Consider the following 26,765-nt stretch of genomic DNA (forward strand, 5'->3'; position numbering starts at 1 on the left):
TTAAACTTGTGAAACAGGAAATGCTTTTTATTAAAAATAGTAAGCAAATGTAAAATATTACATTAAAACTAAATCGAGACCTTACGAATTTCGTGATACGATGATGGCGAAATTTAATAACAAATAAGCAGTAGTTACCGTTACCGTTGATGTTAACATTTATAAGGTCAATAATGTAATGACGATATTTTCATGTCCTTTTAATTTTTTGCGAAGCGTACAAAGAATTTTTCCTTTTAATATTAAATTTCGCAATTAAATCAATAAGTTACAATTTTATAAATGAAAAGTGGGTATTACGGGTTGTACGTGGGTTGTACGTATATATGTAAAACATGATAAACATAATATTATGTTACTATATTATCCTGATTGTGATAAAATATTTTTGCGATAAAATATTTAACTATTTCCGAAACAAGACGTTGAAATTTATTTTATTTTATATTATAATATAGAAAAGAAGTATGTAAAAATTGTGTTGAATAATTTGTAATGATATAAGCGAATTGTTGCAATACATTAGCACATGTTTTTTCTTTAAGTTAATAAAGCGATTTATTATTACATTGGTCTTCCCATGCCACGACCCATTGGAGCATGTGGTCCATTATCCTGACTACTTTTGGGGTTTTTTATAGTTTCATCAACAGATAAAATAAGACATGCTGCTTCAGTTGCAGCTGTTAAGGCATTAATTTTTACTACAGCAGGTTCCCACACATAAGCTAACATATTATCACCAATGTCTTCGGTGTTGATATCAACACCATACGTATGCATGCCTTTATGTTGTTTCTGTCGCAATTTGTTCAAAATATTTGTTGCATCAAAACCAGCGTTATCACATAGTTGTCTGAAATTAATATAATTATTATTTTCTAAAAAATTAAAATTATAGATGATAAAATAAAAGTTGAACGTACCTTGGAATAACCTCAAGTGCACGAGCTATTGCTCCAATTAAAAGTTGTTCTTTTCCTGCTATTACACGGGAATAATCTCGTAACGTTTTCGACAGTTCCATCTCAATAGCTCCACCACCAGCTACATAGGCATTTGTTTTAAACAAACGTCTAACAACCATGATAGCATCATGCAAAGATCTTTCCGTTTCTTCTAAAAATTGTTCTGCTCCTCCGCGAAGTATAAATGTACACGTTTTAGCACGTGATCCTTCATAGAAGAAATTAAATCTAAAAATAATTATTTTGATATAATAATCATTAATTATTAACGTCCGATTATTTGTTGCATTTAAAATACCTTTCTCCTCCAATTTGTCTTTCTTCAAACATTTCACATCTACCAAGATCTGATTCTTTGATGCCATGTACAGTTGTCAGAATACTTCCACCACATGCTTTCATTGTCCTTTTTAAATCCTCTTCAGGAACTCTACCTGCGCAGAACATGTCCCGATCTGCGAAATATTGCGTAGCGACATCACCGATTGGTAATTTCGATAATACTACTTGTGCTCCACTCTTGTGAATCTTGTCAAGCTTGTCATATAAAATTTGCCATTCAGCATCAACTATTTTTTGATATTCCATAACATTATCCACACGTATTTCAGCATTGTCTCTTTCTGCTTTAAGTTCTAATTCTATATTTAATAGAGCGATTTTACAATCTTGATATTTCTTAGGTTGCATTTCAAATCCAGCATAAGAGAATGTTTTCTTAAAAGCTACACCTTTAATCAATTCTGAATCTTCCAATGCTCCACCAGAAACCTATATAATATGTGTAATAATAAACAAATGTAACTTAGCATTTTTCACAATATTGTGTAAATTAGCTTTCAAATAAATTTACCTTTTTAATACCAATCATATTGAGAGGTAACATCTCATCAAGCATCATGACAGCTTTTACAACCATACGACTGAAAAACTCTTTTTGCTGATGAATTAATTTTGAACTCATAGATGTAGCTGCACACTCTTCTAAAAGTTCCACTAGTTTTGTTTGGTCAGACTTATCTATCTTTACACTTACTGCATTTATTTTTTCAATTGCTACTTGAAGTGCAAGACGAAGAGCTTTAATCATTATACGTGGATGTACTCCTTCTTCAATAAACGGTTTCATTTGTTTCAAGAATTCTCCTGCTAATAAAACTACACTCGTAGTACCATCACCTACCTATAATATAAATGATAAAATTGAAGCATATATAAAACAATTACGAGTTTAATATAGGATATAATTTAATAAAATGTTTGAACACTATTGAGATAACTACATATCTTCAAGACGTTACCAGTCTATAAGTTCTTAACATACTGTTCTCTGTATATTAACTAGTAATGTTATATTTTGATTACATCACGTTTTAAGTTTTTACAGAGTTTATATTTATGACATATTATTTACCTCTGCATCTTGAGACTTTGCAATATCAACTAGGGTCTTTGCTGCAGGATGAACAATTTCCAGTAGTTTTAAAATGGTTGCACCATCGTTGGAAATAGTTGCTTTTCCATTTTGATCAACAATAAGTTTATCCATCCCTCGAGGACCTAAAGTAGTTCTGACAGCATCTACTACTATTTGGCATGCATTTATATTTGATATTAGCTGTTGTTTTCCTTGTGATGCATCTGTGCCTTCTTTAAGTAAAATTATTTGAGGTTGCTACAAAAAAATACACATATATGAATGAATTAGATATTCATTGTTAATGATTATTATAATAACAATAATTATGTACTCTCATGTATCTTCCCATTTTTAATATTTTATATTTAATACATGTACATGTGCTTTTATGACACTATGGTTGCAAAAGCTAATGATGTCTGTCAGATTTCAGCAAGACAAATGAATTAAGAAACAATATTTTTTTCTTTTGTTATCACGTTAAATATCTATAGTAAATAAAACTGATCAGTTTTTATTGGAACTTTAGAAATACCACCATCTATTAATTAGATTGTTTCCACATGCACATTGTGGGAGTAAGCCGAAATTAATCTCCATATAAGGTTAGAGCTATAATGCAATACTCATTTTTCTGTAATTTCGCTTTACTAGTTTTCTAGGCTTAATAACTCATTTGTATAGATTTCCCCATTATTATTAGAAAGAACAGTAATTTGCTGGCATAAAATAATATTAATTTTCGACATATAGCGGTTTATAACAAAATTCGTAATATAAATCTAAATTCATATTTTTTAGTAAAAGTTTTATGTTTTCTTTAATCTAAATAAAAAATTTATTCAGCTTACCATTTTTATAAACCCACGTTATAACTTTTCAGTTTCTTAAAATTTCAGTCACTGTGCTTGAGCAAAGTTACTTCAATAACCTGTAAATAGTATTCGAGATGATTCTAGTAGGATACAAGCGTTAGGTATCGTTCACACTTAACGGAAGTAGCTTCATAAAAAGTGGCTGACCAATAAAAATCTCGAATTTAAACCTGTTAATGTTTGAGATAATTTAAATTATAATTTTTGAAATAGATAATTACATAAATATAAAATAAATATATTACATGAGTTGGAGTATGTACATGTGTACATTTTAATACGTATATATTGATGCAATTACTTTAACTGTATTCCTAACTATGTAACATTTTATGATTTAATAATGGATAGAAAATATAATAAAGTAATGAAAAAAGTAGATGATAATTCGGCTTTTTACTTTTGTTAGTTTTTAATATTTTACTATATAACCTTCATCACAAAAGGTCGAATATTCGAAATCGTTTAAACGAAATTTGTACAAAATTATTGTTTTCGAGTACAGCGTAATACGTATATACGTATTCTTGTATTAACGTTTTAATAGCAAAAATTTCATGCTACTTTGGAAGCGTAATTTTTTTTTACAATAACTATGATTAAAATAAATAACATTTATGTAATGCTTTTAGTCTTGCTTTAATCTTTTAATGTTATATCATGTATGCCTTTTATTTTACCTAACAGTAATGTATATAAAATAATAAATATTACCATTCCACCAGTTTAGCTTTTAGTAAGCTTTTTTAAAACAAGCGACAGATGGCGTTGATTTAAACAAAGAGAAAATTTCGCTCGTTCATCCAAAAGACGAAAACCGCAGGATTTGGAGTCAGCAGCTGACAGTCTGATACTAGTCAACAGTACGAAGGGGAGTGTTGGGGTTGGGAGGGCGTGGGTGTAATTCGTGGTCCGATTACACGAATAGAAACTGGGGTCCAACATTTACCACATATTTATTTTTAAGCATTGTAACCATTCGCTTTGTAAGTTTCGACCGGATGCTTTTATATATATATGTACATCTAATGCCAATACAACCACCTACATAATCTGCGCCCTGAGTGACCAGTGTAAGCGCTGAAATTAATCTAGTCGTGTTAGAGCTTTTAAGCGAGGCGCGCAAGTTTCTGACAATTCTGACGGCAATTAACGATAAAATTCTAAAAAGTGTATATCTTGTGTTGCGCGATACTATTAACTTTAAGTGTAATTCAACGAAATCGTATATTCGTGTACGTTTCAGAACAAGATAATTTTATTGTCGAGGTAAAAGCAAATAAATATTTAAAACTTAAAGAATTTGTATCGCATCTCCCGAATATAATTCCATATGCTTATCCTTCTAAATGTGATTTTTACATTATATATATGATTGTGTGTGTGCTGTAGTTTTTCACGCTTGTCGTCCCTAAAATAATTTTACTCATTTTTAAATTGATATTTACGTGTACTAATATTAAGGATGGTAGGAAATTCAAGGTGTCAAGGATGTGAGTTACATGAACTGTGTAACACAATACTTGTACTGTATTCATCTTGAATGTAAGATGCTGACGTTACATCACTGCACATGCTTAAAATCACTCCCACCTGACGACGACGAGCCAATAAAAAATCGATATGTTTAAAATTTTAACGGGCAAGCTTTATTTAGGTATTCTCTTAACTTTGAGTAGTTAATAGTGAAATCTTGAATCTGATGGATCTTGAGTAGTAAGTAAGCAGTTACATGTGTTGTCGCTGTATTTATTTCGGTAGTTTCTTTCTGTCTTGTTAAAATACTGCATGGCGCTTTTATAGCTCTGTAGTCGCGCCATTTTTACTGTTTCGTTTTGCTTTCATTACCGTTATCATTTCAATTATTTAATACGCGTTACAATAAAATGATAATAATAAGTGGCTATCACAATGAATATCGAGTTAATTTATATAACAGTGCGTTTAAGTACACTATCAGTTAAAAATTTTAAGTTATTACAAATTTCATATTTGCTCTCATATATATATATGTACTCTTTCTTTAAGATGAATAAATATTTCGTTTGTCCTCGTATTTATACTTGAGTGCGGTAGGTAGGTAATACGTAATTTAATACATAATCGTATCTAGTACATAAATAAGCTGTATTCTAGCTGTTATAAATAAATTATCTGTGTTTTATTTTAACGAAGAATGAAGTTATAGATACAAACAGCAATGAAATTGACGAAACTTTAGTTTCATATCGTTATGTAAAACAAATTTTGTCTGTTTTGAGCATTTTTTGCGTTAGGAAGCGTAAGAAAAAAGCTACCTGAAAGTATATACTATAGAGAAGTTTGATACATGTAGCGCGAACGATAATAGTATGGCAATTTGATTTATTTCTTAATAATAGAAATTGTAGAATTTTTACAATTTTTGGCTAGCTTACTTTCACAGAGGACGTGCCAATCTCGTTTCAATCTCCTTATTACGAGCAAATATGAAATACTTATCATGTTTACCGTTCGAGCGCTATCATCATTTCGAGATGGAATAACAGGCAATCTGATAAACAAAGTCAGCTGTACAAATAAATACTGTATTTCTCTCAAGTGTTTTCAAAATTATATAAATTACTGAACATGCATCTAGATTTATTAAAATAAATTATAAAAAAAAGTAATATTGTCTCGAGTATTAAAAAAACGAAAAAGTATTAAAATTGATAAAAAATATTAAATTGTTTAAAAATATCTTGTATATTTATTCGTATTTTTACGAATGACATTCCTTACTACTTTAACGCAATGTAAAAATTCATAATTCAACGTAATGTGGATGAAAAAAGAAAAAAATGTGTACTTTCGTACGTAATGTGCACTCGAGACTGGGAATGAGTTTAATCTAGCGCTAGCAAGTATTTTTAACACAATCACGTATACGAACGTTAATTTATGTGGTCATTGGGCTGAAGCTAATGCATAACGTTCACTCCTACTATCATGAAACATTCAGGTATGAAAATTACCTTAAAGTTCAAGGGAAGTATACACGGTTAGAGAGAATATTAGAAGCAAAGTAGATATATTGATCAAGGAAATCGAAATAACAAGGTACAATAAATAAATAAATATATATATATTATTTAGGTGTTTTTTTAGATCTTACTCATTTATTTACCAATGTCCTCTTAACTCTTTGAATGTCATTTGTTTCGTGCAGAATGCAATAGTATATTTCCTCTCAGAACGTTTTAATATAATCGATGAAATCATTTTTTACAACCCATTGTTTAGTATACGTACTTGTGTACATGTATACGCAGAATGTCGAACGTAACGAAGTTGAACGTGGAAAAGAATTTCTCATGGCAGAATGAATTAATGTCCAGTAACATTGGATACTGTGCGAGTCTTTTTTAAAGATTTCGAAATGTTTCAAAGATTTTAAAGTCAGCTTTATTATCTTAAGTGAAAGCATACAATAGGTATCAGTGTATTAGTATAAATTAATTACATTAAATTTTCTAGAAAAAGTAAGTTTCTAATCGAATCACTTGCGCCTGAAAATTATTATTTACTTTTAACAGTAGATCTATCAGATCTATTGGATCGAGTCGTAATGCTTGTAGTTAAATATGCTGTATATATGCATATCGATGGTTCTAATTAAAGCGGTTATGAAATATATATATGTATTAATCATATTTCTATCATAATAAAAGATAATATTAATACTTGCCAAAAGCACTTGTATGTCTTGGGTAATTGCTAAATGTTATTCAAAAAGTTAAAGATTAGCTTTGTCTTTTGGAAAATATTGCGAATATAAAAAGATTGAATCGACGCAGTCTGTTGTATGGATCAGTAAAACGCAGTGTAACAATTTTTTCCATTCTTAGTCTTTTTACGATTTTCGCTAATCGCAAGGATACTAATTCATAATAATAATCCATAAAAACGCAAACACCTTGCTTATAAGCAGTCTATCAATGCCGTAATAGATATAAATATATTGTAATAAGTATAAATAAGAGATGTAAGAAAGAGATATGAACCGTGCTTCTAAACCTTGGATAAAATTAGAATACGATATCTTTGTTAATCTCCTGATAACCAGGTATTTAACCAATTGACTGCGCTTGACGTGTATACTCGTCATTGCTTGATTTTATCTGCTCACCCCGTAAGATATTTTTGATACTAAAGTTCGCAGTTAACAGGTTAAAAAGGTTGTTATCAGCGTTTGAAATGGCTAGTAGTGTAATCGTAATTCACATGATATTGCATGGTTCGCGAATCTTTAACCTTTTCCGCTTAAAATTCTGAATTCTAAATTCTTTTATTCTCACCTTTCCTTTTTTCGCCTCCTCTACTTTCCGCGTCGTCCTCTATGCTAATTTCTCCCTCTGTTTTTCTACAATCTGGTACTAGATGTCTCAGCGCATCTGTTCCCGCACAGGTCACATCTTCTTTCAGCTATCACGTTTCATCTTTCTGTGTTTTCATATCTTATCTGTGCTATTCTTTCCTTTCTTTCTTCCCATTGTTCTAATGAATTTATAATGTACACCCTTCACTGTATCTGGATCGTTTTCTTCTACGTTTCTACTTCGCTTGCTTTCCTTCTTTTATCAGTGTATCCACTCCGGCTTGACTTATCCCATCCCTTTTTATATGTATTATAACCTTGCCAACATTTCGTTACACCTTTGGGCTTGTTTTCACTTTCACGATCGTGTTGTCATAGTCAAATTCGTCGTGAAGCGATATTAAAATCGGAAATTCAAGAAAAACGAGCTTGTCGTGTGATCCTTTTTCGTGATCTTCGTATACAATGACATGCGAATTCTTTTGGTAGCAAATACTTTATTGAATACATATGTACGTGTACTAATTCATCTGTGAAATATTTCACATTGGTGCAACGTGAAATCATCCGTGGAACATTCGCGTATCGATCATTTAGGGAAACTAACCAAGTAAATCGCCATCATAATGTTTAAAATCTGATGGAATTGAATTAATGGGCAAAAGGTACATTCTTGCTAGGACGAAAAACAGACGGCAGTAGCGGACATTTGCAAGTTATATCTTGAACAAGAATTTATATCCACTGTACGAGAAGCATCGGGAAAATTTGAGAGAATGAAGACCGTCTGGATAATCGGTGGCCCAGGATGTGGAAAAGGAACACAGTGCGAACGAATAATTGCAAAATATGGATTTTTTCATATAAGCAGCGGTGATCTACTGCGAGAGGAAGTTGCCAGTGGTAGTCCCAGAGGAGCTTCGCTACAGGAAACCATGTCCCAAGGTTTATTTGTCCCAACGGTAAATAATGTTTCGTAATGTTTAAACACGATGTCGGATTATTCCATAATTTGCATGTTGCTTGAAAAGTATTCGTATTGTTTTTGTAAGTTGATTTGTTCTGTTATATCCTACGCGTTGTACGACTCGTTTAGAACCCACATTACTGACTACTTCCATAAATCGAGAAATAGAGAAAATGGAATGGAAATAGAGTTATTTAAATATTCTTCTACTCGATACTAGATACTGCTTGTAGCTGGATATCAAATACATTGGTTAAAGATAGAGCAATTAATTATAGGGAATAATAGTAAATAGTAGTAGTAAATAGGAAATATTAATTACTCATAAAAAATATATTTCATCTTACTCATATTCTGATCTTGATAAAACATTTTTTTATAATAAATAAACTGAATATCTCAAAAGCTTTAAAAAAATAAAAGCTAGGTGAAAAAATTTCAAATGAAGAAATTCATTGTCAAAAGAGACTAGTTTTTTTTAGGAAAACACTTACGAAGCTACCTAATACCAAATAAATGACAAAGAGTTATTGAAGTATATAAATAATGCAGACGTTGTTTAACGATGTATTAATGCTATAAGCATATATATACATATGTAACATACATATGTAATATCTTCAGATTGTTTCCAGATTTTACTCTGTCGGTTTCTACATTATCTATCTATCGATAATAGATCTTTAATCAAATAGCGACATTATATATGTATCATCTATTATTCACTTATTCAATTATTGTTATAATTACTCGAGTAATTTTTATTTTTGTTTTTATTTTACTTAAATAGAAACTATACTTATATGTATATACATAATAAATACGAACATTCTTCTTACAGATACATATAACGATACATAAAAAATTATGAATTTTTGTTTACTTTGTTATCGGTCGAAGTTGGTATCTATGACTAAAATTCGCGTACGTCATCGTACGTTATATGAGTTTTAAGAAATGTCGAACCACGCAATACAATTCTGCAAAAATAATCGTCAAGCGTAGAGCGATAAAGTTATAGACAAGATATACAAGGTGCGGCCGAATAATACGTACAAGCGGGCACGAGGCGATTCCTTATGAAAAAATAAGAACAAGATATAGAATAAAATTTTTTCATTTAAGGCTTAGTTTACAAAAAAATCGAGTTTGAAAATTTATCAAGTATATTTGAATGTAGCTAATTCCGGACTAGACAGAACTGTATAATCGACAGAAGGTCATTCTACATGTAAAAATAAACGGAAAGTGTATAACAGAATTTTTTCTCAAGACGCTCTGTTTCCGAAAAAATAAATTTGAAAATTCATCGTACGCGTGTAAGTACTAGATCGATTCCTAACTAAACATGTTCGAAATTTATTTTCTTGAAAATAAAGCCTTGAACGAAAATATTTTATTTTATATTTCGTACATACTTTTTCATATCCAGTTGGTAATTAGCCATGTTCAAGTATACTTGATAAGTTTTTAAATTTGATTTTCTCTAAAACTAGACCTTAAATGAAAAAATTTTATTCCATATTCTGTACTTATTTTTTTATAAGGAATTACCTCGTGCTCGCTTGTACATGTTATTTGGCCGCACTCTGTATATTATCTGGCGATGGTTTCTTCGTTATCCGAAGATGAATCACAAGCTTATTAAAGAACCAATTCCGCACAACGGTATCCGTTCCGTGTCCGTCTCATGTTTGTGCTGTTTACGCGTTAGTATTTTTACACGACCATTGACCAGGGACGGTCCGAGATGTATTCGAGACGAACGTGCTAGTTGGTTTGAGGTTTCAAGTTAGACACGGTACAAGTACGCGCAAGAAAATGTTAGCTACAATAGCAATACTTTTGGCAACGAATAACGAATTTTTTGTTTATCTAACTTTATGTAAATTCTTATATTATCTGATTAATTAATTCCTCGATTTTTGTTAATACGAGAATTTACATAAAGTTGAACAAACGAAAGAAATAACGATGAATGTACAGTTTTTAATGAAATTTTGAAACCGGTCATTTAAGCAGGCCTAGTGAGATTAGGTTAAGGGTCGTCACTAATCTACTATACGCTTGTACATACATATACTCTTTTACTCTTAGGCAAAAATATTTTTTTCACGGTTCGTTTCGCACGGATTGCCGGAACAGTTTCCATTAATAAAAATCACTAATCTGTGCAAAATTTAAGGTCGATTGGGTAAGGAAGATGGATACCCCTGAACCTTCGAATATAAAAATCATTATTTCAATGACGCGCGTAAAGTCGATTTTACATGCGATTATCTTTCAAGTTATTGATTATAGGAAAAAACACTGCATTCTATATTACTATATTCTATTTGGTTGTTTCGTTCTTGAAAAGAACGAACGTAAGCCTGGAAAATATTACGAAACACTTCTTTTCAAATTTTTCGAATAGCTATCGTATACATAGGTACATAGACAGGAATACATAGTACATATACATAGCACACACACACGTATGTCATGTGTTTCATTTCCCATTTTGAAAACATTTTGAACGGATCTGAAATGTACAAGTAGTGTGTACGAGTTAGAAAATATTTATCGCAAGTATGTATACACTTTGTGTAAATCATTTAAAAGATCTTTAAAAAGATCGTCTAACATAGAATTGTCTTTACATTATTTCATACTTTGTTCGAACATGGCGTATCTTTTAACATCGGACGAGTACGTTTGACGTATATAATGAGCGAAAACGATGGAAAAAAACGTAGAAAAGATTATTAACTATATTCGAATGGGTCTATTTTTTAAGAAATGATAGCTAATAAAAGTTTCAGCGATCTTTTTTGTATTTGGTCTTTTTCCTAAGCTACTTTCGTAATCCATAACCTATTAAAAAATAAAAATAAAACAAATAATAAAAAATAGACAAACGAGAACGCTGTAATTAAAATATACATAGTACGATTACATGACGTAAAAGTATAAAAATATTATTCTTTTTTTACTAGGATATCGTACTGGATCTGATAAGAGAACGGATGGAAAAGGCTAAGAAGGAAAAAGCTACAAACACTGGATTTCTTATTGACGGATATCCCCGTGAATTAGAACAAGGTCTCCTTTTCGAAAAGAAAGTAAGCATTAACACGACGACGATTAAAAATATTACATATTACGTATAACTAGACTATGCATGTTTATAAGAAAGAATCGTTGACGTTTATATGAGCGAATGTTTTATACTGTTTCAAGTATATGGTTTTATAGTATATATCTGCAAGATGTCTCACGAGGAAACATTGATCATCGATACATACGGTTTGGTTTAAAACCGTGTCTTTTTAATTTACTCCACAGATTTATGGACTTTTTTTAACGTATTTTTAGTGAATATTTCCAGTTGTTTATCATTTATGATCAATTTAAAAGAAAAAAGTGCCACATACGATACAATTCTTGGATTTATCCAATGAGTGATTGAGCACAGTTTCATGTTGTTATACGTATAAATAAATAATGAAAAGTAGAAAAAGAAGAATATTTTATAGGAAATGTGCATAACCTAAAAATATGAAAATCCTTTCAAAGAAAGTTACAAAAAAGTTTCAAGTTTCAAAGAAAGTTACAAAAAAGTTAAAAGAAAGTTTCAAAGAAAGAACTTATGAGTAATTATCCATAATACTTGTGTGATTTGTATGATTTGTTCTTTCTTTTACTTGATATACTTGGTACAATATACCGGCATCGTTTTATGGAAAAAGATGAGACATCCTGTATTTTTATAATAGATACTACGTACATTCTGTACATCTCTAATAAATTTCTTATAAATGTAAATATTCATAGTCTAATTATAGCAATAAACAATAGCAATTCCCAATAGAAAGATTATCAAAGTTTCGAAACACCAACGAGTCTATGTCGCATGCTAACGTTATAACGCAGACAAATTTATTTACTTTTCTAAACTTCCATGGAACTTACGTATTTTTATTCACCTACAGTGTACAGTAGACTCTCGTATAATGCGGTTAATACGTTACGTGCTATATGAATTGGCGTTACAGGAAATCGTGCTGTACGGGAAGTTTTCTCGTAGATAACGCGTATAACTTAGCAAGTAACATGTTTGAAATGATTATCGCTGCGCCAACTTTTATCTTCTATGTTCCATCAAATAGGACGGAATTTAAAAAATAAATGGCATATATACGAAGTTGATTAAAAACAAAACATATTATTAACGTTTGTAAAATATTTCTTATTTCGTTGAAATTTAATAAAAATGTAATTATATAAATTTATGTATCATGCTTTTTAACATTTTTTTAAATTGAAAAATACTTGTACAATCTTGATTATTAGTCACTGTCCGAATTGTCCAAAGTCATATTCCAACGTCTTCGTTCTGTTAGAATTAAATATTCACTTTAAATCAGCCTCGTTCATACAGGTTCGATCCTTTCAATGAATTTATTATCCTGCTTTGTTATATGTATTTGCCGCGTTATAGGGATCCGCGTTGTAAGAACTTGTATTGTACGGGAGTCCACTGTATATTTGACGCAAACACGTAATATTGTCTGTGTTAAAGCGTTATAAAGTAATGGACCAAAAGTTATGAAATACGCTATGAAATGGAAGGGAAGTTGGGAATTGGTAACGTAAAAGGGAGAGAGACAGACAGACAGACAGAGAGAACAAGACTAATCGCGAGTGTTTTCATGAATTTAGGTGTGTCCTGTCGATTTAATCATTTTCTTCGATGTCTCGAACGAAACATTAGAGAAGAGACTACTAGGGCGCGCAGCAGTATCGCAAAGAGCTGACGATAATCTTGAAACGATCAAAAAGAGGATTCAGATATTTAACGTAAAAAATGGAGAAATCGTTAACCATTACAAAGACAAAGTTCTAAGAGTGAGTATTCGTGCGATCATTTTCTAATTCTTTTCAAAATATTGGGTTATTTGGAAAGTTTGTAGTGAAAAGGAGTTTGAAAGAACATATGTACATATTGTATATGTATAGTAAGCTTTCATGACATCAGAATTCGCGCTGTTTTGCATTTTCACAAATAATTTTCTCCTACATACTTCCGTAACCGATTACGTTAAATTATGATAATTTTAGTGTCTATCGTCTTTTACCCAATATCAATATTTATAAAATTTGAAAGTATTGGATCATTATGGAAAACGAATGACACGATATGCGTCACTTCGACGAGTTTCATCGAGGGATTTATCGAGTAGTTTCGTGATCGTTTAATTCTTCGAGAGATTCTCTTGTTCTTCTTTATAAATCTTTCTTTCTTTTTTTTTTTTCTTGTTGTTGTTGGCAAACGACGTATTTTTTCTCGATCAATACCAACTTTTTATCTTTAATCGACGTATTTGCTGTCCAATTAGACGTAATAACTGTGTTCAAGCAGTGTTCCGCAAAGGTATACGCTTGTGTATAATAAGTAATTCTTCCGGAAATCTCATCGGGTATATATGACACGCAGAATAGATTAAATGTAGAGAATAGAATAGATCGACTGTTAAAAATGCTACGAATTTTTCCAACAACTCAATATAAACAAATGCTGATAACGAATAGACGCAATAATGGAACCTTCTTCAATGTTTCATGTAGATCAATGCTGAAGGCAGTGTGGATGACATATTCGCCGAAGTTTCCAAAGCGTTAGATGCTTTGTTGAAATAGATCCTGAAGTTTCTCATAGAGATCCTTCTATAAAGCCGTCAAAATCATTCGATATAATTTTTTGGAAGTCTACGATCAAAATATAAAATATATTTTACGTTTCTTATCCATTTATATTTATACACATATTTGATTTGTACAAGTCTATGAAAGATTTATTCAACGTTTTGATAGTTTGGCGTACAGTAACAGTCGAATACGTGTATTAGATACCAAAGAGTACCTGTTCTTGTTGACGATATATTCTATAACGAGTTAAAATAGAACTGTTAACGAAATAATTCACGATATTTCGTAGAAAATACCTCATCGTTTGATTGTTATAATATCGCTCGTAATTTTATCGATTGTTTCGAATAATAATAATAATAATAATAATAATAATAAATTAGTCTATTTCACGATCATGGAAAGCCCATTCTCCAAAGAACATTTCCTTCCTTTAGTTGAACGTCGATGTCCTTTCAATCGAATTCATTATTTTCATAAAGTCTAGTAAAACTTCGAAATCTGTCGACTGCGTAAATCGAAATTCCGTTTCTATTGTGTGCACATCACGTCGACGTACAGGTTAATTGCTTCGTCCGTCGGTCTGTGTCTCCCGATTGTCCACGAGTATCCCAGTTGTACAAAAAAAATCATGCATTTTCAAGTAAACATTCAATCGAATAAGATTCTTCAGTGAATTAAAAAATGGGAAAGTTAATTGTAACTCTGACATACTTGATAGCGTGTTTAGAATTACATTTAATTACATGCAATAATTACTGTGAAATTAACTCACGACAGTTGCCATACTACAAATTAATGAAATCTAACGCCCGTTCGAATCAGTTAATACTCTCAAGAAAAACGGTGGAAAATGTGAACGAGTGCAGGAAGTTCGCTTCGGTGAAGAAGGCTTTGGCATTTAATTATGGTTTAGACGATGACTATGGTAAGACGAAAGACGCAGATTGGAAACGTATCGTAATGTTCCACGGTGTTCAATCGGTGATCAATAGTTAGACGACTGTGTATGTTTATGCATTTACAGTGACAAACAAAAGTATTGTGGCATGGAATAGTACATTCTAAGTGGGGTCTTGCGTAAATTCCTGAAAAAGTACGACTCTTTATTAAACGAAATCTTTCGTAAAATATAACTCTATCGAAGGTTGAAAACAATTACGATTTCGATTCTGCTTCTTCAAATGTTCACGTAGAACTTTTATTATCCGAATAATTGTTACAATGAATCGAAATTTTCGTTCTCATTCTAATTCCTATATCAATTTTTATATAGTTTCTAGATTATTTTCTTGTTTTTTTCTTTTGCTTTTGCAACGGGTGCAAAACGATTCAATCGATTCTGGTATTAATTATACCATAAGTTGTATCTTATGTTTCGCCAAAAACAGTTTGTTATGTATCTTTAATTTTTATCGTATGCATGTATGCTTAACGATACTGAATCGGCATGTATTTCAGTCTGGAAGTTATATACGTACTTGTCATAAAAAAATGTGTCACACGTACGAAGAGTCAAGTTTTAGACAGATTTATACAGCATTTCTTTGGAAAATCTCATCTATGCTAAATAATTAATACCGGTGTTTGCTCGGTCACCGTATGTGAAATTTCAGGATACAAACGAAAAATACACAGAATGCACGTAATACGTATAAATATATGAAGTATTCAAATAATAGTGGTTACATTTGATCTTGGTGAATTAAACAAATTACTGTTTAGATTTTCCTTCAGCTGCGTTTATAAAAATGTGAATTTGCATGAATATCAGCAGTCTGTCGGTAATAATATAAAACTGCGTGCTAGAGTTTTGTTTCTGTTCACATAGAATTGAATATTGGCGTTCAGAATAAAAGTAAAACAACGAGGAAAATATGCCAAGCGCTTCAATGTCCTGAGATTTACAATTTTACTACGCTTGTGAAGGATAAGAATTATAAATATTATAGCGTGTATCCCAGCTTCATACCAACTGGTAAAAAAAAAAAAAAACATAAAGAATAAAAGTATCGACATGTCGCAAGTAATAGGAATTTATACAAATTATTTTTATTGTAGGTTCTAGCTTCACACTGGTCTGCGTTCCTAGGACAGGGATATTTGTATTTTCGAGCGATAACTTGAATTACAGCCAAGCACGAACAGCTTGCCAAAAAATAAATGCATCGCTGGCTCACATAATTAGCGAGGAACGTACTAACGGGCTTGCAAAATATATTTCGCCAAACACACCTACTTTTATCGGACTCAGTAACCGTAGGAATGGAAAATTTTGGATGAACGAATTTGGTATTTAATTTTAACTTTGTATACGGTAGAATTTTGTCACATAACGTTTACATAAATTCATATTTTTTTGAATTATTGGTTAGAATTAGAAAATGATGCTTACGGTTAAGAAAAAATTAGTTTAAAAAGGATTCTAGTCTGTGATATCTCGCTTCTTTATAAATTCTGAAAAACTTATATACGGTATGATTAATAAAAATATTATACAATTTTTAGACGAACCACTTTCATGTTTTAATTATCGAGCATGGGGAAGGGGGCAACCATCGCATTCAAAAGGATGTGTCACTCTGGTACAACCACCTCAATTACAACTTGGTCCTTTTTGGAAAGTTGTTCCTTGCGGTAGTTTGTTATCTTTTATCTGTGAAATTTCACCGATCTATTCATATTTGCATAGCTAGAAACTTTGAAATTTACAAGCAAACATATTAATAGGTAGCAGTTTCAACTACACATATATGTGTGAAAAGCTAAAATAAAATAATATATTATGCTCTAAATGCTTTTAATACATACATTCGAATGTACTACTTATTAAAGAATATTCGAAATAAATATTTTTTGATCAAAAAATAAAATGTTAATTATTAAGTTACTTAAAACTTCCTATATTAATATAACTGTGAGTATAAAATGTACAAAAGAGAAAGCAATGAGTTGTACTATTTTGTTGTTAAAAACACATCAAATGAAAAGGATAAGTTGATGCATTAAAAACACAAATACTAATTATATACATAAGTTTAATACGTGATTACAAGTATGATATTCATTACTAGCAGAAAAAAGTTTTTCCTAACAAATTATTTACATTTGAATTGCTCTGAAAATGATCGATACGAAAGAAAAAATATAATTCTCACTCTTTGTTGATTATATACACGTATACAATTCTAGGATTATACCTTTAAAAATTATTTCAATTATTTACTTATTATCTATCACATGCTTTCTAAGCTGATTACTTAAGACTTAAAACCATTAAGATGTATCGATCCTTTATTTGTGGTTTTAATAGGGTTCGAAAATAATATATATACATGTGTGTGTGTATGTGTGTGTGTATCGTAATAATAACAATTTGATTATGTCAAAGTTTCATTGCTTAATAATCTTTAATACAAGCATTAATAATAAATTTAAAAAATCGGGTTCCAACATGTTACTCAAATAATATATATCTACACTTCATTCGAATAGTAAATTATCTTAATATATGTATGCTGAAACTCTCCATCAATAAATATTTAATAGGTATTGTATTTATAATAGAAGAAAATATATATTATTTAATCTGAAATTTTATGTATAATTTAATATATATTATTTCATATGCATGTACATTAAGCGGCCAAGATAAAATAATTTTTACTTACTCATTTCCATACTCGTATCAAAATTATTAGACAATCCAAATTTAAAAAATGAAACAAAATACAACATGCATTCTAATCTCTTGCTTCACAAATTACTAGTTATCATTTACATTCTTCAAACAGAAAGTAAAGATTGTAGACAATAATGATGATGATAATAATAATAATAAAAATAATAATAATAATAGTAGTAGTAGTAGTAATAATAATAATAATAATAATAATAGTAATAATAATAATAGTAGTAATAATAATAATAATATAATAATATAATAATATAATAATAATAATATAATAATAATAATAATAATAATAATAATAATAGTAGTAAGAAGAAGTACATGATTTCTTTGTCATTCCAACAAAATTTATCTTCCATGATACATGATATATGCATAATTAATTTGAAACAATTACCTTGCATTCTATAAATGACTAAAACATTTCGACATATGCATGTTAATAATGGAAATACTCATTTTTAATGCGTGTAATGCATCATATATTTAAAAATATTTTATATGTAAGTTTCTATCTACAGCTTCATTTATAAAAAAAATGCACGTTAATACCATACAGGTGTTAGTCCATTTGAAAGATCGTTGCTTTGACGATTAATGTAGTAAATAGCCTATATATAGTCTATAATATTCGTTACTAAAGGAAGACAACGTTTTTTTTTATCAAAGTTATTGTATTTAAGTAATTATTTCGTAACTTGAACATATATTTGACTTAGCTATAATTCAAATCTTTATTTTATCATGGACTTGAAAATAACTATTGTGTGATAATAGTAAAATATTATTAATATTATGCACGAACTTGGAAAATTTTCTTGCTTTCGCTTAGGACTATTATTGTCACATATCGTTAATTTGCAATGATGTATGAAATTTAGATTTGCGAATAGAAGTCTTGTCATCTTGTAAAATTTAAACGTTTTTTTACATAAAAATCTTACATTAATCTTTCAGTTGTGATAATATATAAAAGTATAAAAGGATTTATTAATGATATTTTTTGTATGGAGTCAATTACTGGACATTTCTGAAATGTGGTCAGTATGCTAAGCTGTTTTTAGATCAAATCGATTGTGTAAAATTATAACAACATAACTCTTCCATATCCTTTTAAAAATATTTTTACAGAGATATAAAACAAGATAAAAACTAGCGAATATACAATAAAAATACTAGTTTGAAAATTACTCGTGGCTTGTATAACTGTTGAAATTAAATTTCCAGATCCAAATCCAAACTACCAATTTAATGTTATTTATTTTGCATTGTATTCATTTACTTCACTTGTTCGACATAATGGGTGAAAAATCAAATATACTTAACACAATATCCATATAATACATAAAAATATACATTATCTCCTTATGTACAGTAATAGATATTGCAGAGAAACATATGACAACAATTTTATTTAAATATGATCAATGTAAAACGTCAGTTCAATTTATTAAGAAATACGTACATGAAAACAATGTTTTGAATCCTATTATGCAACAAGTTTGTGCTTTTGTATTGTAGTTAAGGATAGACGCTATATGAAAGATATTTTCAGATAGGGTCTATTGCATTGTAAGCATAATCTAAAATTCTTCAATGAATTGTAACACACTAATAATTATAATGTTCATGTAATAATTCATGTAAATATTTTGCAATTTCTGATTTACATGCAAACATTTTGAGAGAAAATTTTTTACTCATGGCATAATTATACAAATTCTTCTACTAGATGAAATTGTTCTTGATATAAATTCTGTAAACAAATACAGATATGCATCCTGTATACAATTAACGACAATTAACTATAATAATAATAATAATAATAATAGTAATAATATTAATAATAATAATAATAATAATAATAGTATTGTTCGTGATAATAAACAAATTTCATATAAAAATAAACAAACAAAAGAAAGTACATATAAATCTAAAGCTGCCAAAATTTAACATCTTCTAGTGTCTTTCTTCTCATATGTAAAAGAAGTATTCTATATTTTATAACTATTTCATCCCACTTATTTATAATTACATCCCATTTAAATAAGCTACATTCAGCTGAAATGTGTAAAAATTTTGTACAATACTAATACTCTAATTTATATATTACATTGGATATCATTCAAAATGTAATGATATAATTTGTAGTTTAGCTGTAAACTATATAAAAGAAAACTATAAAAATAGTATCTTCAGACAATAAAAGTACTAACGTTCTAGATATAATGAAGATATTATAAATAAAAAGATTATAAAGATATTGTAATTAAAACATAATGTTTATTAAGTTTTCATTAAATTAAAATATTTAGAAGAAATTTATATCTATTAAATTTTAGAACAATTTTGTGAAAAAGAAAGAGACAAAAATTAGTATAAATCTAATGAGAAGTACAGTGAAATCATTACTTTTTGAAAGATATACTTATTAACAACGACATTTATAGTGACAGTGTTAGTTTCATTGGCCCTGGCACTTGAATCCTTTAATCACTGCAATCTGTTTTTTTTAGACTAGAATTTTTGTATATTTAGTAGTTCATTTGCAAATTACTATAGGAATTTACTGTTTTCTTCAACTCATTTACGATACTGGGTATTTACATATTTGCACATAGCTAACGTATAATCTGAAATAATGTGATTATAATCGGAGGAAATATTATAAACCTGCTATTTTTTCTTTTTAGATAATACTGATGTAAAAAATTAAATATTGTTTTGCTTGTATTTATTTCATACACGTATCCTTAACCATCTCATTCTATACTTAAAATTTCCTTCATTTAAAAAAATAAAAAGATTTGAAATATTCAACAGTTTTGTGATTATATGGAACAAAGTTATTAATATAATTTGTTTTTTTAAGTGAGCTTTAATGTATCTTGTCACTCTATTTCATTTAGGATAAAAATTATTATTCATAGTTTGCTGCCTCATTTAGTCATATTATAATACGTGATATAAAGTATCACAAGTATTTCATCATGTAGCACCATTTTAAGTTATATTAAACTTATTTCATTTTAAATAGGTATATTTAATACTTTGTTAATGCATTTTTTCTGGAAACTAAATAGTATTAACGTTTTTATGGTAGAGTTATAAAATTATGCAAAGGAAAATTAAATATATTGGCACTTGAATTATTTAATGGACTTAAAAATAATTAGTATTATGTTATAAATGCGAGGCAGCTTTTCAACGAAAATATAAAATGCATAGTCTTTACTGATTTAGTAATTTAAGTACAAATATACTCCTATAGTTTTGAGATACAGTTTAAGGAAATATATTAGAAAGATATACATATTAATTTTAAAATGTTTTAAATGTTTTAAAATAAATCTCTATATACACCTGACTCGTTATCTATTAACTTTATCAAAAAGTGTTTGAAATAAAATTTGGTGTATTTGAGAATGTATTTTGATTTTTTGAAATATTAAAGTGACTTTGAGTTTCTCAAATGAAGCGAAAATTTATGAAACGTAACTGCATCTCGAACTCAACAAGCTCTGTATGGATGGTCAATTATTCAAATTCTCAAACAGATTACAACAGGATATTAATAAAAAATGCAGTGTCATTTAAAACATTCTAAAATCGAAAATCAGAAATCGAAATATATTCATCTGGCCGAAATCTTCTCGAATACAAAAATTTCGTTTAAACCATTTTTTAAATAAAGTCAGTAGATAACAAGTAATTTCAGGTGGTAATTCTTATTGATTTATCCTCTATATCAGGTATCCATTACTAAATATGCTGTATTTTTACTTTAATTAAGTAATGAAGCTGATAATCCTTTAATAGATATAGAAAGATTTGGAAAATTTATATTACATATGTTTTAGAAACTTTGAGATGTCATTAAAAATAATATGAAAGTAACAAATAAAATACTTATAGTGAAATAAGATAAACTGACGTAAATTGAAAAAATGCTTCTTCAAGGAAGGAATGATATATGGAATATTTTACTTAGTCAAATTAAATAAATACTGTTACCACATTAGCGAAACAAATTAAAAATGCCGCTACTAGAATGAATAATTCTAAAAATTATACAGTAAGTATACACTACTGTTCGACGATATTTATAATGAAAAATGAAATTGAGATTTTAGCAGCATTTTATATGAAAAGACATACTGTAGAATTTGTGTTGATTAATCAGGGCTGTTGATTGAAGAGACAGGAGGTACAAATTGTTCCAAAATTTGTCCCATTGTTTGTTGTAACATTGCTTGCTTTTCTTCTAAGGCAACAACCTGTTTCGTGTAAGTTTCAATTTAATTAGTAATTATAAATATTACATATATTTGTAGAACAAAATATTACAAATTAATACGAATTAAACATACATGGAAAATATTTAATAACTTTAAATATTTAATAACTAACTCTCTTACTATACTCACCCTTTCTAGTAGTTGATTGTAAAGCGCAAATGGAACATAAGCAGGAGGAGTCCCAGGAGTAGATGAGATTTGTTCAACATGTGAAGATGTGTCACATTTCTGGCTTTGACCTTTATCCTTCAGTCTACATTCTTCACTTTCCCCTTCCAATTTATTAATACAATCAGCAACATTTGTCGTCATTAATACTCTACATTAAAATCGGAAAATTATATACAAATTAAAAACTTAATACTCGTACCATCATAAGCATTTATTGAAAAATGCAATTTTACCGTGAACTGGGACGTTCTTTTTTTTCTTCGGATTTATCAATACGATCCACCGACACAATCTTTCTCCTTTCCAATTGGTTCAATTTTAATTCCTCTACCTAGAAATGATAGTCAACATAAAATACATTACATGTTTATATAAGTATAATCATGGAAAATTATTATATTTATTATTACAAAATTTGTATATAGATGAATATGGAAGATACATATGTACATGAATAAAATATATAAATGGAATTACCCAAGGTGCTTTTCTTCTTGCTTTTGCAGCCAAACCTTCAGGTTCTTCTTCCCGTAATTGTTCTAATATAATGTCTGCATTACCGTTTGCTAAATTATCTTCCTATTATGAATAGAAAATTACATATTTTAAGAAGTACTAACATTTTAGATATTACCGACACATATACTAAAAACTAAAATAGAGCCAAGAGCACTAACAGGTGTCGTAGTGGTTGTGGTAATTGGTGGTCCAGTAACGTGGCGTCTTAAACGTTGTGAAGAAGGTGGACGTCGATGGGGTGCTTTAGCTCGAGAAGCTGTTAAATGCGAAAGCGGTGCACCTTCTCCTCGTTCTACACCATCTAATTCTTCACCCAGAGCTATATTTGTATTTCCATTACCATTATTAGTTCCAACATCAGCTACAAGACGTTTTAAATTCGAGGTAATTGAATGTCCACTTATATTTTTCCTTTCTCCACCACTTCCTCCAATTCCTGGAGAAGTTAATGTCGTAGAAGATGCTCCTGTTGATATGGTTTTCTTAGTTACATCTGTGGTAAAAGTATAATAATTTCAACAATTTATAGCAAAATAAACGATTTTATTTATAGTTTAAAATTTTATATGATTTTTGTTAACTAATTAGAATGAAACATTAGATACCTGCATGTAGATCTTTTACATCCAAACTTTTTCTAGTGTGCACTTTTCCATTCTTTTTTATTTGATGAGAATGTTTTGTAATGGACTTCATAGATGCCTTAAGTTTTTGTTCATGATCTTGATGATCGGATGGAACATTTATTACTTCAACAAAATTATCAGGAAATAAGCCTACTTGGCCATTTAATTCTCCTATCCACCATCCCTAGAAGTTATTTTTCATACTCATGACATGAAAATTCTCAAATTATAGTTTTCAAAACTTATTCATAAGAAACCAATAACACTCGATTTAAGTAATCAATACCTTATCTGAAGCATTTGTGGATAGAAGAGTTATTATATCTCCTTCGTTTAATGTCAATTCATCTATATTAGCAGCTTCATAAGGAAAAAGTACTTTACACAACCTTCTGCTCTCTTGATCTTTGTGTTTATCAGATTCTTCATAAACTGGAGGAGAAACAAAATTTGATGGAAAAACACCAACTCTGCCTTTAAGTCTACCTCTCCACCATCCCTCTTCTACTTCACCCAAAAATTCTATAGAATCTTGGGGTACTAAAGTTAGTTCATCTTTATTACATGGTTCATAATTAAAAAGCACTTTACAAAATCGTCTTTTAGATCCGCCGTTTTTTAAGGAGACATCTTCAGATTTAGCACTACCAGCTCCTTCGCTTCCTCCACTTCCTGTACTTCCAACCGTTCCACTTGATAAAGGTTCCAATACCTATATTTGATTATAATTATTTATATTAATATATAAAAATTTTACTACAAAAATTTCTTCTACATTGGAAATGTATATAAATCTTATCTTTCAAATATTGTACAAGCACCACATAGAAAATATATTAATAGTAAAAGAATGAAAAGTTACCTTGACAAAATTATCAGGAAACATGCCCCGTTTATCTCTTAAAGTTCCTTCCCACCAACCACCTAACATCACTTTAATTTCAGTAATAACATCTCCTTTCTTTAAAGTTAATTCATCAGGTTCTTGTGCTTCATAGTTATATTCTACAATTGCCTCCATATTTTTTATTCTAACAGTAGCTTGAATATTTTAACACATAAATATCACAACCTTATATCTGCAAGAAATACAAACTAATTTACACTAAAAACATCAAGGATACATATAAATTTACATGTAGATGTAGATAAACAGAGCACACGAATGACATATAAATGACAGAATACGAACTCTTGAATTAAGTCACTTTTTCTCGAATAAAAGTTTGATAGGTTAATTTATTTACGTGGGCAGTTAAGGGTGAAATCTCTAGTCGTTCTCCTTGTAACGAGTTCTTGTTGCAAATGAACAAATTACTCGTTGTGAAAAAGCAGACTGAACACAGAACGTAGCATACGTATGAGTTAAGACAAACTGCACGTCCGTAAAAGTCATTTGTTCTTCGTGCATCCTCCACCTTTCATATCACTGCACGTATTTATTATATTCATTGTATTATAATGTCTAAGAGATGTGTCGGTGTAAACTGAAAATTTAGGCGTATCCCATATTCGGTTAACAGTTCGATATATCTGTCATCGCGGCCATCTTGGACTCCAAGCTCAAGTGAACTTCAAGATGCAATTTATGTGTAGTGTAAGGTGCGCATGCTAACCTATCGCTGACTCAAAGAACGCGCCGAGCAATTTATGATTCATTTTCGCTATGTGTGAAGCCCATCAATGAGTAGGCCATTACTCCAAGAGATGTTCAAGATTTACGAACACGTTGGTAATTCATAAAAGACGCTGTTAACTGAATTATGATGGTTGCTTCATATGTATTTACCATTGATCTAGATATTTCACTTTCTGTAGATGTAGGTTATCTATCGATGCTTATCGCATTTCTCGTGAGTATTTACATGTGTTTAAAAGAGAACATTCGTCTAGAAAGTTATATGCCTTGCTGTATATTTTTAAGCGACTGATTCATATAAATCGGTTACCATTGGACAATAAATATCCTCACGTATCAGTCAGATATGCGCAGAGCGCATACAAAGTTTCCTATGTATCTAACGTTTTAATCATATGTAACGAGGTCATTTTATAAAACGTTACATAGTAACGTTATCTGATACAATAGGTAAAACAAATTTAACTTGGACGCGTAAGCTAAACTTTACCGTAGAAGCTAATTTCAACTGAAATATTAACGATATTTGGTAAAGGTATTGAAGAAATTCTTAATCGTAGATAAAGGGTATATATATATACGATTTTATGATTGAATCAGATATTAAGTTGCACAGTTGCTTCTATGAATTTAAAAATTATAAATGTATATATGTACATTTGCATACATATATATATATATATTCGTAGACCAAAATTATCGATCAAACTGTTCAAACAAAACATACGAGATATTCTTATCGCTAATAATAAGGTGTGTACTGATAAAGGAAACGTGTAATAAATGTTCTCATTGATTATATTTTTGGTGAATGGACAAAATATTTTTTGAAAGCAGCTTTTCTATTTTTTATTATTTTAGTTCCTAGATATCTTAAGAAAACTTCTTTATAGTAAATATCAAATAAGTGTATCTAAAAAAGATTACTATTTTAAAATGGACATCAATAAAAGAAAGTTTATCTTAGAAAGAAGAATTTTTATGTGACAAGTAAAAATTGTCTTTTTTGTTTTTATTCCTTCCTTAAATAAATATTTCAGCCAATTGAGAAGGAAGATATTTTTGTAAGAAGTCGGAGAGGAAGGTTTTCTTTCGGAATATATATTTCCTAACAAAATATGGACATATAAGCGATTGTATTTATCGTAAGTAAAATATTGACTTTGACCAAACTTTGGATGGAAATCAGCGATTTTGTATTTTACTAAAAAATTACTTACATGCAAATAAAGAAGGAGAGAAATTTTTGGAACACCTTATATTTCTCAATAATATACTCGTGTGTATTGCATTATCGAAAATACAAATCTGTCAAAGCGCACAGCGCGGTATCACGCCTATCACCATAAGATTGTAATAACATCGCATTATTTATCTGCATCGGGCTTAAACCAATTACATGTATGATACTCTCCTCGCTTTCAAATACGAGAGAGATAATTAAACAATTTCTGTTTTATAAAGCAATGAAAATATATAGTCGCGGGTAAAGGTTTCCAAATCAAATAGATTTTTCAGTCTATATCGTAAAAGCGATTTCTAAACGAATTTTAATTAATAT

The 26,765-nt window shown here is 29.6% G+C and overlaps 4 protein-coding genes across 13 annotated transcripts; 2 read left to right on the forward strand and 2 right to left on the reverse strand.

Annotated features, from left to right (window-relative positions):
* On the reverse strand, positions 1 to 3,397 carry LOC100649377 (T-complex protein 1 subunit eta). Its single transcript, XM_012309708.3, has 6 exons — positions 3,240 to 3,397; positions 2,383 to 2,643; positions 1,822 to 2,151; positions 1,267 to 1,739; positions 927 to 1,196; positions 1 to 856 (listed from the first exon to the last, which is right to left on the reverse strand). Exons 1-6 carry the CDS (start codon positions 3,240 to 3,242, stop codon positions 565 to 567), a joined length of 1,629 nt encoding a protein of 542 aa, XP_012165098.1. The 5' UTR covers positions 3,243 to 3,397; the 3' UTR covers positions 1 to 564.
* A 728-nt stretch (positions 3,398 to 4,125) lies between these two features.
* LOC100643080 (adenylate kinase isoenzyme 1) lies at positions 4,126 to 14,658 on the forward strand. 5 transcript variants are annotated; one of them, XM_012309705.3, is made up of 5 exons: positions 4,126 to 4,249; positions 8,283 to 8,564; positions 11,548 to 11,673; positions 13,274 to 13,459; positions 14,180 to 14,658. In XM_012309705.3, the coding sequence occupies exons 2-5, from the start codon at positions 8,379 to 8,381 to the stop codon at positions 14,249 to 14,251; spliced, it is 570 nt and encodes a 189-aa protein (XP_012165095.1). In that variant the 5' UTR covers positions 4,126 to 4,249; positions 8,283 to 8,378; the 3' UTR covers positions 14,252 to 14,658. The 5 variants fall into 5 exon arrangements, with proteins under 5 accessions (XP_012165095.1, XP_003396395.1, XP_012165091.1 ...); XM_003396347.3 differs by having other exon boundaries at positions 4,130 to 4,532; XM_012309701.3 differs by lacking the exon at positions 4,126 to 4,249 and adding an exon at positions 4,256 to 4,532 and having other exon boundaries at positions 8,268 to 8,564.
* A 155-nt stretch (positions 14,659 to 14,813) lies between these two features.
* Positions 14,814 to 17,133, forward strand: LOC100645753. Its single transcript, XM_003396367.4, has 4 exons — positions 14,814 to 15,188; positions 16,092 to 16,238; positions 16,322 to 16,552; positions 16,769 to 17,133. The coding sequence occupies exons 1-4, from the start codon at positions 14,945 to 14,947 to the stop codon at positions 16,954 to 16,956; spliced, it is 810 nt and encodes a 269-aa protein (XP_003396415.2). The 5' UTR covers positions 14,814 to 14,944; the 3' UTR covers positions 16,957 to 17,133.
* LOC100646907 (SH3 domain-containing kinase-binding protein 1) lies at positions 16,794 to 26,090 on the reverse strand. Of its 6 annotated transcripts, none has more exons than XM_048407280.1 (10): positions 25,355 to 26,087; positions 24,428 to 24,644; positions 23,852 to 24,277; positions 23,545 to 23,749; positions 23,098 to 23,432; positions 22,898 to 22,999; positions 22,654 to 22,751; positions 22,379 to 22,568; positions 22,110 to 22,228; positions 16,794 to 16,916 (listed from the first exon to the last, which is right to left on the reverse strand). In XM_048407280.1, the coding sequence occupies exons 2-9, from the start codon at positions 24,584 to 24,586 to the stop codon at positions 22,127 to 22,129; spliced, it is 1,617 nt and encodes a 538-aa protein (XP_048263237.1). In that variant the 5' UTR covers positions 24,587 to 24,644; positions 25,355 to 26,087; the 3' UTR covers positions 16,794 to 16,916; positions 22,110 to 22,126. The 6 variants fall into 6 exon arrangements, with proteins under 6 accessions (XP_048263237.1, XP_048263238.1, XP_048263239.1 ...); XM_048407281.1 differs by lacking the exon at positions 16,794 to 16,916 and adding an exon at positions 17,537 to 19,707; XM_048407282.1 differs by lacking the exon at positions 16,794 to 16,916 and having other exon boundaries at positions 19,949 to 22,228; positions 23,098 to 23,405; positions 25,355 to 26,090.
* Positions 26,091 to 26,765: the final 675 nt, after the last annotated feature.

Source organism: Bombus terrestris, chromosome 7 (assembly GCF_910591885.1).
Source record: "Bombus terrestris chromosome 7, iyBomTerr1.2, whole genome shotgun sequence".
Taxonomy (NCBI): domain Eukaryota; kingdom Metazoa; phylum Arthropoda; class Insecta; order Hymenoptera; family Apidae; genus Bombus; species Bombus terrestris.